The 12,405-nt window shown below is 42.1% G+C and overlaps 1 protein-coding gene across 2 annotated transcripts in view; it reads right to left on the bottom strand.

The window, feature by feature from the left end:
• Positions 1 to 12,378, bottom strand: part of MMUT (methylmalonyl-CoA mutase) — a 37,101-nt gene extending 24,723 nt beyond the window's left edge. Inside the window, exons 1-5 of one of the 2 annotated variants that reach the window (XM_038394987.2) lie at positions 11,771 to 12,122; positions 8,583 to 8,950; positions 6,762 to 6,919; positions 3,522 to 3,693; positions 594 to 842 (exon numbers count right to left, since the gene is read on the bottom strand). In XM_038394987.2, the coding sequence (XP_038250915.1) occupies positions 594 to 842; positions 3,522 to 3,693; positions 6,762 to 6,919; positions 8,583 to 8,950; positions 11,771 to 12,122 (1,299 nt within the window). Of the gene's footprint in view, positions 1 to 593; positions 843 to 3,521; positions 3,694 to 6,761; positions 6,920 to 8,582; positions 8,951 to 11,770 lie in introns of both variants that reach the window. The other variant, XM_043510126.1, reaches the window with a different exon arrangement.
• Positions 12,379 to 12,405: the final 27 nt, after the last annotated feature.

The raw sequence follows: 12,405 nt of genomic DNA, 5'->3' as shown, positions 1-12,405 counted from the left end.
AGGGGATGTGATAGTGGTTTTCAAATACATAAAAGGTTGTTACAAGGAGGAGGGAGAAGAATTGTTCTTCTTAACCTCCGAGGATAGGACAAGAAGCAATGGGCTTAAACTGCAGCAAGGGAGGTTTAGGTTGGACACAAGGAAAAACTTACTGTCAGGGTGGTTAAGCACTGAAATAAATTGCCTAGGGAGGTTGTGGAATTGCCATGATTGGGGATTTTTAAGAGCAGTTTAGACAAACACCCCTCAGGAATGGTCTCGATAATACTTAGCCTGCCATGAGTGCAGGAGACTAGACCGGACGACCTCTCAAGGTCCCTTCCAGTCCTACGATTCTTCAAGACCACTTAAATACATCTGTAACGTTAGGCAGTGAGTAGTCCTACTCACTTCAGTGGGACTATGCATGTTTAAAGCTATACTCATGCTTAACGTGCTTTGCTGGATTTGGACTTCAATGGTAGGGAACTTAAAAATAAATGCAATACACTGTTCCCTTTTAAGAATCTACTCTCAGACCAAATAGCTGCTTAAAAGGCATTTCTTAAAACAGTCAGTGCCCTGTAATTAAAAAACCCCACAGCACAACTGACCTTTAATGCGGCCTCACAGACATCATTGGTAAGGGATTCCATCAAGTAGGAACCCCCCCATGGATCTGCCACTTTAGGAATGCCAGACTCCTCCTGTATAATAATCTGGGTATTCCGAGCAATGCGAGCACTTTTCACTGTAGGCAAACCCAAGGCTTCATCAAATGAATTTGTATGCAAAGACTGAGTACCTCCAAAGACGGCTGCCATTGCTTCAATTGCAGTACGGATAACATTGTTGTAGGGATCCTAAAAGCAAAAGGAAATCTCTGAAGCATAAAGAGGCTGCCATGTAATTGAGATGGTTATTTTATCCTCAAACAAATGCACTGAAAAAAATGTTAGATTTTTGGTATAATTGGATCATAAAAATATATTATACAAAAACCAGCCAAGTTAGAAAAAGAAAAAAAGAGCAGTCATATGAATGCCACCAAGTTGATATATATAAGGAACCTTCTATTGAAAGATGAAGATCCATAAACAAACATCCAAATTATAAAGGTATTGGCCAAGTAAATAAAACAATATCTTTCTAATCCCTCATGGCATCTCATTGTCTGATCATTTGTATGACAAATCTGTTTCTGATTTCACATTTCTAGGTGGATTCTCTGTTTGTACTTATTCAGCACCTTTTATCAGAGGGCCTAAAAAAGCCAATGCTTTAAGTCAGTTAATAAAGCTGCTCTTTTATTATACTTATTTTACAGAAAAATAAATGGATTTGTGCAAGGTCATACGCCAAGAGTTGGAAAAAGAATCTAAGCAATTCCAACCCCCCCCACCTCCAAGTTCTTTGCTCTACACACTATCCCTTACTGTTTTCTTTGACTGCTTTTGAACCTGTTGAAAGTTTTTAATCTAAGTATGACTTTTTCATTTTGTTTAGAGTAATAATTTAGACGGAGAATACATTTATGCATATCATAAAAAAGGCTATGTTACTTTTTCATTTGGAAAAGTGATGGCAACAGGATTTTAAAAAGATTGTGTTGAATTAGCTACCATAGAATGCTCATATTAGTACAATGAATGCAAGGAACTCATTAACTTGTGCAAATAAAAATTATATAAATATTACAAAATTAATAAAAACAACATTTCTCAGTTCACAGCTTATCAAGCTCCACATACATAACTCATTTAAAAATCAGGCGCAGCTCTACTTCTCCACAGATAATACACATACTGAGGTGATTTGAGGGGACGGTAGAATGGTTAGATTTAGACAAAACTACAGAAAGTGAATTCCGATTTTGTACAGAAGGATTTTCCTCTCTTTAGCATATGGGACTGGAAAGACTAAAGAAACAATTAAGGGAGGATGCCAAGATGGAAAGCAAATAGGAAAGCCCAGGAAAAAAAAAAAGTACACTTTAAGTGTGAAATTAGGATTAATTTATTTACACAATATCTGCCTCAGGAGGAAGTCTGTACATTTCTCGTACATAACAAATGTGAAACATACATGGCCATAATCAGGGCAGCTGAACTTCTCTTCAGGCTCATTCACACAAGAAAGTTTAAGTAGTTTTTAAAAAAATGATATAGTTAAACAAGTGCAAAAAAAGTTGTGTATGAATGACTTATTCTGGTTTAGCTCAAATCAACTGGGAACAGGTGTAACTATATAGGTTTAAAAACCAATCTAATATATGCTGGATCACGTCTTGTTTAGACAAAGCCCTTACATTCTGCCCATTCACAAAAAATGGACATTACTGAGCAGAACAGGCTGTGGGAAGGGTTTGTAAATCTGCATTCTAGTAACATTTGGCCAATGTTCAAACAATAGCTTCTATTCTATCTAACCAGTAGGGTACATCAGTCACCATAGTATGCAGTTGTCACTAGTTTAATCTGTGACTGGAGTTGATTTCAGTTCTGAATTCATTTGAGGGTCTCATTTTTTTGCGGAGCTGCATCATATTAGCTGAGTCAGCATATTTGTTGATGCTGCCCCTTAAATTTCTGATTTGGATATGGACATGATGTCAGATGCAAAACATTTCCAGATGAAAGAAATACAGATTTTTAAATGAGAAATGTTTTATTCTAATCTCTTTTAACGTAGTCACAAAGTCATCCTGGGCAGCATGCAAATGAGGACATCACAGAGCCCCAAAGCTATTAGATCTGCTACACTGCTTGTCTCAATAAAGCATTAGATGGGCAGGCATACAGTAAAAGCTGTGTTATCCAGACCTGTACCAACCGGAAAGCTCTATAAACTGGCATTTCTAACCTTCATAGAAAGTTCAGTTTATAGTCCAGTTGGTGTGGGGCCAGCAGGCCCCCTACCTGGCTCCGTGTGGCTACCCGGAAGCAGCATATCCCTGCTTCTCCTAGGCGGAGGGATGGCCATGAGGGGTTTGGAGTGTGGGAGTGGGTGTGGGGAGGGGCGTGGATTCTGGGAGGGAGCTTGGGTGTGGGAGGAGGTTCAGGAGAGGGGGTTGAGCGCGGGAGAGGGTGTGGGATGCCAGACCCAGGGGGTGCTCACCTCGGGCAGCTCCCCCAAGTGGCGGCCTGTCCCTTTTGTTCCTAGGCAGAGGCCCCAAGCACCGGCTCTGCAGCTCCCATTGCCCGAGAACTGCAGCCAATGGAAGCTGTGAGGGCGGCGCCTGTGGGCGGAGGCAGTGTGCACAGCTGCCTGCCGCGCCTCCGACTAGGAACAGCAGGGACAGGTTGCCATTTCTGGGGAGCCGCCCAAGGTGAGCTCCCCCCAGATCCAGCACCCCACACCTCCTCCCACACCCAAACTCCCTCCCTCTTAGTTAACTGACATTTTTCACTTACTGGCACCCTCTATTTCCCCAACATGCAAAATAAAAGAAGCTTTTACTGTATTAGTATGTATGAATCAGTAGAACAGATTTACTCCTAAGATCACATTTGTAGAGAAGCATTTAAAATTCAAAATCTAACCTGCTCAGTAAGGGACCATCCTGAGGTCTGACAATGAGCTCTTAGAAGAAGAGATTTGGGGTCCTTGGGCTGAAACATTTTCTCTATTAATTGAGCCCAAAGCCGTCGTCCAGCTCTTAGCTTAGCTATTTCCATGTAGAAGTTCATACCAATTCCCCAGAAGAAAGACAGTCTGCAATAAGAGCACATGTCCAGGACTTTAATTGTATAGGATAATGAGAAATATAGTGCCCAGAATTCTCCATTATATCAAGGAAGAACAGCAGTCTCTAGGATCCCCATCTGGCCCTAGAGACTTATTACTGTTTAATTTATCAATTTGTTCCAAAATCTCCTGTATTGACACCTCCATTTGGGACAGTTGCTCAGATTTATCACCTAAAAAGAATGGATTAGGTGTGGGAATCACCCTTGCATCCTCTGCAGTGAAGACCAATGAAAAATATTCAGTTAGCTCTTTCATAATGGCTTTGTCTTCCTTAAGCTCTCTTTTAGCATCCCAATTGTCCAGTAATCCCACTATCAATCCTTGAAGGGGCCGTTTAGGGATCTGGGGCAAAAATTGGGGATTGGTCCTGCTTTGAGCAGGGGGTTGGACTAGATGATCTCCTGAGGTCCCTTCCAACCCTGATATTCTATGATTCTATGATTATTTGGCAAGCTTGCTGCTTCTGGTGTATTTAATTGTTTTGTTATTAGTTTGAGTCTTTTGCCAGTTGCTCTTGAAATTCTTTTTTGGTCTGCCTAATTATACTTTTACATTTGACTTGGCAGAGTTTATGCCCCTTTCTAATTTCCTCAATAGGATTTGACTTCCAATTTTTAAAAGGATGTCTGTGTCTCTAACTACCTCTTTTACTCTATTTAGCCATGGTGGCTTTTGGGGGGGGGGGAGGTCTTTTTTTTTGTTTGGGGGTATTCATTTAATTTGAGTCTCTATTATGGTGTTTTTAAATAACTTACATGCAGTTTGCAGGCATTTCACTCTTCGGAATGTTCCTTTTAATTCCACTTAATGAGCTCTCTGATTTGTGTGTAGTTCCTCTTTTTGAAGTTATTGTGGTGGTTTCTTTGGTATTTCCCTCCCCACAAGGTTGTTAAATTACATTACGGTTGTTATTACCAAGCAATTCAGCTATATTCACCACTTGGACCAGATCACGTGCACCTCTTATGACTAAATCAAGAACTGCCTCTCCCCTTGTAGGTTCCAGACTAGCTGTTCCAAGAAGCACTCATTTATCGTGTCCAGAAATTTTCTCTCTGCATCCTGTCCGGAGGGGACAAGTTCCCAGTCAATATGGTGATAGCTGAAATTCCCCACTATTACTGAGTTTTCTGGTTTTGTAGCCTATCTAATCTCCTTGGGCACTTCACAGTTACTATCACCATCCTGGTCAATTGGTCGGTAATATATTCGTACTGCTATATTATTATTCAAGCATGGAATTTCTTTCCACAGAGATTCTAAGGTATAGTTTGTTTCATTTAAAATTTTTTCTATATTTGACCCTGCTCTCTTGCACTTAGTGCCACTCCCCCAACAGCACGACCTACTATGTCATTCCTACATATTTTGTACCCTGACATTACCGGGTCCCATTGATGATCATTGTTCCTCCAAGTTTCTAGGATACCTATCAATAGCCTCATCAATAATTCTTCCAGCTGGCTCCATGGTACACAGACAGAATTATCTCAAAGTAAACTGGATGAAATGGGGCCTGGCTGACTCATGGGTTGGTAATGGGATACAAAGCTTTTTAATTATAAAGTATGTTGAAGATTCTAATCCATCTCCATCTATAGAGACCAGTAGTTGTTTCCAATGGATAGCTTTTGTAAAATGAAATAGTGGACTCAGTCCAAGTGCCTACTAGACAAATCTCCATGTCATAAATTACCCCTACAGTCTGGTGGCTAAGGCAGGTGACTAGGAATTCACTCTCTGGGATTCAATTCATTTCTCCATCACTTACTTATTATGAGACCTTGAGAAAAATCACAACTGCTCTCTGCCTCAGTTTCCCCATGTGCATCCGATGAAGTGAGCTGTTGCTCACGAAAGCTTATCCTCAAATAAATTTGTTAGTCTCTAAGGGGCCACAAGTCCTCCTTTTCTTTTTGCAAATACAGACTAACATGGCTGCTACTCTGCAACCTGTCAAAATAAATAGTAATTACCTACTTTACAGGGTGGCACAGAGACTTAATGCTTGTAAGAATTTTTAGAGAAAAAGGAATACAATGCATTGTCATGAAAGTTTCAGAAGTGTCAAGGATGCAACTGGCACAAAGACAGTTACCCTCTCGACCCTAAAAGTGCTCTCTTCGAATCAGATTTGTGGCTTTCTGACAGCGCAATGAAGGGAAGTTTACACAGTTGCTGTGTCTGTCAGTGGATGAAGGTCTTAATTTTCAAGAGACACTAATATGGCAACTGAAACACAATTAAATAAAACCTGTCTAAATATACAAATGTGGGGACTGGAGAACTTACTTCACACAAAAGAGACAACATTACAGCTCACTGTAAGTCCTGATCTTTGAGTTCATTCAGCATGCAGAGTCTACTATCCAAAGGTTTAAGAGTCTATTTCCGAATTCAGTGAGAGTCTAACTCCAATTAGAATTAATGGAAGTTACAAACACACATTGAATACGCTTCTTCTGGGCCTTTTGATTAACTTCAAGTGTTGCATTAATTTAATATTGGATACCTGTCAGGACACAGACTGGTTGGTCTACACAGCGCCATCTCTATTTGTAACTTTTCATAATCTGCAGTTACGATCAGGACTTGTGATTCTGGTGTCAGTCTGACAGCATCTAGAGTTAAACAAAATCCTTGGAGCCAATTCAAATGATTACTACTAAAGAAAATAGATACCTAGGCATGCCTTCAGTTATGTGAATTCTCTTGTGATATTAATAGAATTTTTAAGAACATTTCAAACAGTGTTTTGTTGGTTGAATATAAAGAGGCATAAATAAAACTACAATATGAAAAGACACCAGAGGGCTGCAATACCTGTCGATTAAACCTTAGTGTCTGGCATACCAGATCTCACTCTTTGCCACTGCAATCTTATGCTAGTTAAAAAGTCAGCCTGTGATATGGAAATTATCTTTGTTACTAGCACAGTTTGGAATGTCAGAGTCCAAATGTGAAATTAAAACCTAGAGTTTCTATTCATTTTCCAAAAGTCAGCTAAGTACTTGTGAATTTGTTTTACCTACCTTGGTGCAAATTCATCAATGGTAAGACCAGCTTGGAGTCCAGTTCTGCAGTATTCCAATCCATCAGCTATAGTATAAGCTAATTCCAATATGGTATCAGCTCCTGCCTCCTGCATATGGTACCCACTGATTGAAATGGAATTAAATTTTGGCATGTTCTGTATAAACAAAAAAGCAATATTGCAGGGAGGGCAGAATCAGATAATTGTCCTACTAGGGCTAGATTCATAAAGAAACTTAGGCACGATGATGGTGAGTGCTCTAACCACCAGGCTACAGAGTCATTCCCATCCTTGCTCTCTCTTTGGTGCAACCATTCTTTCGTTATTGACCCCACAGTGGAACAGCTTCAACATTTGGCTAGGCACTCACCAGAAAGGTGGCAGATCCTGTTCAAATTCCTTTTCCCACTCAGGTGGAGGGGGGACTTGAACCAGAGGTCTGCCACATCCCAAGTGAGTATCCTAATGACTGAGCTAAAAATTACGAGAGAGAGGTCCTACTCCTCCTCACCCATCGCCATTTTATGCAAGCGTATCTGTAGGACCCTGACCTGGTAAGTGACTTCTAAGCATGCTTACTGGATCAGACCCAAAGGCAAAATAGGTTGAGGAATACCTTTGATCTGCTACTTCATCGCTGTGGGGGATTACAAATTCAGCCGACTGGCATGGAACAGCATTGGCAGACGCAGAAACAGGCACCTAGGGAACATTACTGCAAAACTAAGGTGCTGCACAAGTTTAAGTGCCTACAGGGCTCAGGGATAGCTGAGCAGGGCCTTTGTGAATCCCAGTGGGGACTGATTCTGGGATTTAGGTGGCTGAAGTGGCAAACTGGTGCCTAAGTTCTTTTATAAATCTAGCCCATAATGCTTAAAGACCACCCCATTCATTGTAAATTACAAATCAAAAGTAAACTTATTTCTGGCCAAAATCTTCTACTTAGACATTTATACTCTACTCATCACCTTGATATTCTGCTGCTTTTCCTCCTTAATATAGCCAGTTTGTTTCTACTTTTCTGCCCCAACAGCTAATTAGTTGTTTGAGCTTTAATTATCTCCCACCAAGATTACTAAAACCTCATCCTCTGGTCTCCTTGATGGTCACATTGTCTCCCTCAAACCTATCTAAAATGGTACAGCCAAAATAGTCTTCCTCAGCCATCATTAAAATCACTCTTTTTTAAATTCCCCACTGGCTCCCCCTTGTCTTGCATTTCAAAAATATCAAACTTCTGCTTGTAGTCAAGACTCTGCAGCACTCTGGCCCAGCCTTCCCTTGTCTCCTACCTTTGTCTTCTTCCATGCTTACCTCTATGCACAAACCAACCTGCCAATCCCCATTTGTCAAGCTTTCTCCAGTGCACCACGCACATCCTTCCCAAATCTCATTTCTTCCTTGCTGTCTACAGATAGTGATTAATATCTAATTTTCCCCAAATGATCAAGATGTACATATCCCATTGTCATATGATCTTATTATTTGCAAAAAGAAAAGGAGTACATGTGGCACCTTAGAGACTAAAATTTATTAGAGCATAAGCTTTCGTGAGCTACAGCTCATAGCTCACGAAAGCTTATGCTCTAATAAATTTGTTAGTCTCTAAGGTGCCACAAGTACTCCTTTTCTTTTTGCGAATACAGACTAACACGGCTGCTACTCTGAAACCTGATCTTATTATTGTAATCCTTGTACTTCCCATCCTGCATTGTTTGTTACTAGTTACCATATCTTTCTCTTTGTTCTGTAAAGTGTCTTGTGCACATTTGGGCGCCGCAAAAATAATATAACAGAAGCGAATTAAAATAAAGAATACCTTTGATGTGTACTGGAAGATGTCAGCAATGATCCTCATCGATGGTTCTGGAGGGAAAATGTATGTATTTCGGACCATGAACTCCTTGAGTATATCATTCTGGATTGTCCCAGTAAGCTGGACTTGAGGCACCCCTTGTTCTTCCCCAGTTACGATGAACGTGGCCAAGACAGGAATTACTGCACCATTCATTGTCATGGAAACTGACATTTTCTCTAAAGGAATTCCATCAAAAAGGATCTTGGTGTCTTCCACCGTATCAATTGCAACTCCAGCCATTCCAACATCACCACGGACTCGTGGATTGTCTGAATCATAGCCACGGTGGGTTGCCAGATCAAAAGCAACTGACAATCCTTGCTGTCCAGCTAGGTTCATGAAAACAAACAGTAAAACAGGTTTGCTTTAGGAATTGTAATTAACTTTATTTTATGTAGTCAAGGTCTCAACTGATCCAATTTGTGGTGTCACAGGCTATCTACTAGTTTCTGTGGAATTTAAACTTTCATTCAAAAAAGTTTTTAACTCTTACTGTGGTAAAGATAATCCTGTTTTCAATGTGCATGAATGCAGCTCTGAATCTGTGGTCAGAGAATGAAAAAGTAGCTTTTAGGACCAAATGCTGGCACCAAGTAGGGAATAAAAGGCCCAAAACGTAATGGAGCTGCCACTGGGCAGCAGAAACAAGCTTTGTAGTGGGGCGCCATGTCGTGCGTGTTATGTAGGAGGTCAGACTAGATCAGAGGGGGGCAAACTATGGCCCACGGGCCACATCTGGCCTGCGGGACTCTCCTGCCCAGCCCTTGGTCCAGAAGGTTAGCCCCCAGCCCCTCCCCTGCTGTTCCCCCTCCCCCACAGCCTCAGCTCACTGCGCTGCTGGCGCAATGCTCTGGCCAGTCTGGAAGTGCAGTTGCAGAGCCGGGGCCTGACCCTGTGCTCTGGGTGGCACAGCTGTAGCGTTACCAGCCACCGATGCTCCAGGCAGCGCGGTAAGGGGTATTGGCTAGAGGGCAGGGGAGTTCAGGGTGGTGGGCAGGGGTGTGGATAGGGGTCGGGGCAGTCAGAGGGCAGGGATCAGAGGGGTTGGATGGGACGGGGGTCCTGGGTGGGCAGTCAGGAATGGGGGTGGGGGTTTGGATGGGGCAGCAGGGGGCAGTCAGGGGTGGGTGGTCTGGGGCTGGTCAGGGGACAGAGAGCAGGGGGTGGTGAATGGGGCAGGAGTCCCGGGGGGTGGGCGGGGGGGGGACCGTCAGGGGACAGTGAGGTTAGATGGGGCAGGAGTCCCGGGAGAGCTGTCAGGGGGCGAGAAGCAAGGGGGGTCCAATAGCAGGCAGGGGCCAGGCCATGCCTGGCTGTTTGGGGAGACACAGCCTCCCCTATCCAGCTCTCCATACAATTTTGGAAACTCGATGTGGCCCTCAGGCCAAAACGTTTGCCCACCCTTGGACTAGATGATGGCAGTGGTCTCTTCTGGCCACAGAATTTATGAATGGGGAATTTAATGGTGTTAAAGGGGCAGTATCATGGAGCGGCCAGTATATAAACTGCTATTTGTATCCAGAATCTTACACTCTCCACTTACCAGCTGCTGCTAAAACCCATGAACTGCACTAGTGGCAGTGACGTGGGTATATAACCTCTCCATGTCAAAGCACTAAGTTTGGAGGAGGATTCCTTTTCCTCCTGTACTTACACTTTGTGTAGGAGATTCAACATTAAGTTCTCATAGAGATATGAACTGCTCCCAATTCATCTAAGGGGGATGTTATCTCTGAAGCATAATGATAGATATGTGACAAACTTCTTTCATTGTTGATCATGTTTGCAGAAACATCCAGCAATTCTGGGATTGTGGATAGACAGAGAGTATCATCACTCCACCACCATGCAGTGCATTTATACAGAACTTTTCACTGAATGTTTCCAAATAATTACGCAAGATTAAACATTCCTGTTAGATGGTTAAGCATTAATATACCCATTTAGTGAAGAAAATGTGTGACATGACAAGCCAATGAATGGTAGAAACAGGAATACCAAAAACCCTGACTGCAAATTCATTTGCCAACCACTAGGTCAGACTCCCACTTAAACACTTGTATAAAAATATATTTGTAACATTCTTGCTTGATAAAACTATGGTTTGAGGACAACATTTATACAAAAAAGCCTTTCTGAAAAACAATTTGTGAAACACAAATACTCTGTATTTGGAACTTTTTTGTTAATGGGACTTTCACTGTTGTTTTGACTGGTAAAATTATACTGCTCTTCTCCTCAAAAAAATTTGGGGTTGTATTGCGGGAAAGAAAACAGATGTAGTAGAATGAGCCCAGGTGGCTCATTTCAGCAGTGGCTGAATTACTTCTGACATCTAGACTGTTGTAACAGTATATTATTTCATTGTATAGAAGAGATTGGTTAGGAAATTTAACACTTCGAAGAAATATTGGGAAACCTGCTTTCAAAAACCTGAAAATGTCATCTCTGGGAAACTGGCTTGCCTACTATGCTCTGAGCTAAGCTGTTGGATATTCCTAAAGTGTAAATTAGGGATGTAAAACATTAACCGGTAAGAATTAGTTTTACCGGTTAACCCGCCTTAACCGTTAGCCCCAGCCATGCTGGCCATATCAGCTAACTGTTTAAACAAAACATTTTTTAATTGTTTAAATGGTTAACTTAAAACAGTATTTACATCCCTAATGTAAATATATTTCAAATGCACAGTATAATAGTTAAATCTAGAGTGCCAGGATGAACTAATATTAAAAGTTTAACTAAAACTGACAAAAAATTAGCAGGTTTCAGAGTAGCAGCCGTGTTAGACTGTATTCACAAAAAAGAAAAGGAGTACTTGTGGCACCTTAGAGACTAACAAATTTATTTGAGCATAAGCTTTCGTGAGCCACAGCTCACTTCATCGGATGCATCCGATGAAGTGAGCTGTAGCTCACGAAAGCTTATGCTCAAATAAATTTGTTAGTCCCTCAGGTGCCACAAGTACTCCTTTTCTTTTTTGCAAAAAATTTGCAGGTTTTCCACAGCAAATTTGTCCCCTATAGGGCTATGACACAAAACTAAATTGTTCCAGGATCTCTGCACTATCCTTGCTAGGCTGAACCTGGAACGCAGCCAGGCTGCTGCCTTTATGCAGGCAGAGACAGAAAGGTTAATATTAGCTTTACCCTTGATGTTGTCCTTGTAGAACTTGTTGCTCTCCTCCACTGTACTGAAACCAGCATACTGGCGGATAGTCCATGGCCTGTAAGTATACATAGTGGGATAGGGTCCCCGAGTGAAAGGCTTCACTCCTGGCAGCTCCTCAGAGAAGTCTTCTGTGTCCCTTCTGGAGTATAAAGGCTTGATGGCAATTCCTTCTGGGGTGTGCCATGTCAATTCCTCTGGATTTTTGCCCTTCAGTTGCTTTTTAGCCATAGCAGCCCATTCTGGATGCAGAGGTTGCCCGTGCAGGGAGCGCCACATGATCTCGGAGTGGTGTGGCCAGAGGCGCAGAAGCCCATCCTTGGCCCTCAACATGTCTTGCTGTGTGGGCCACCAATGTGAGAAGAGCTGAGGAGACTGAAAGCATATAAATAAATACTTTGCATCGCCATATTGTCTTTCCTGGGAAGAGCTCAGATGGGGAAGCTGAGTCACACAGCCGTTAAGTGGCTTGCCTAAATTCCCACAGCAAGTCACGGCCAGAAACAAAGGATGGAAACCCCTCCCCGGCTTTAACCATTTGCAAAGAAACCCTCGACCTCACCACAAGTATAAAGGGGGTAAAATGAACGCCGCCCAGCACTGAAACCAGCAGGAG

The sequence above is a fragment of the Dermochelys coriacea genome, chromosome 3 (genome assembly GCF_009764565.3).
Source record: "Dermochelys coriacea isolate rDerCor1 chromosome 3, rDerCor1.pri.v4, whole genome shotgun sequence".
NCBI classification, from domain to species: Eukaryota; Metazoa; Chordata; order Testudines; family Dermochelyidae; genus Dermochelys; species Dermochelys coriacea.
The sequence above is the reverse complement of the archived record's forward strand: the minus strand, read 5'-3'. Positions and strand labels throughout refer to the sequence as shown.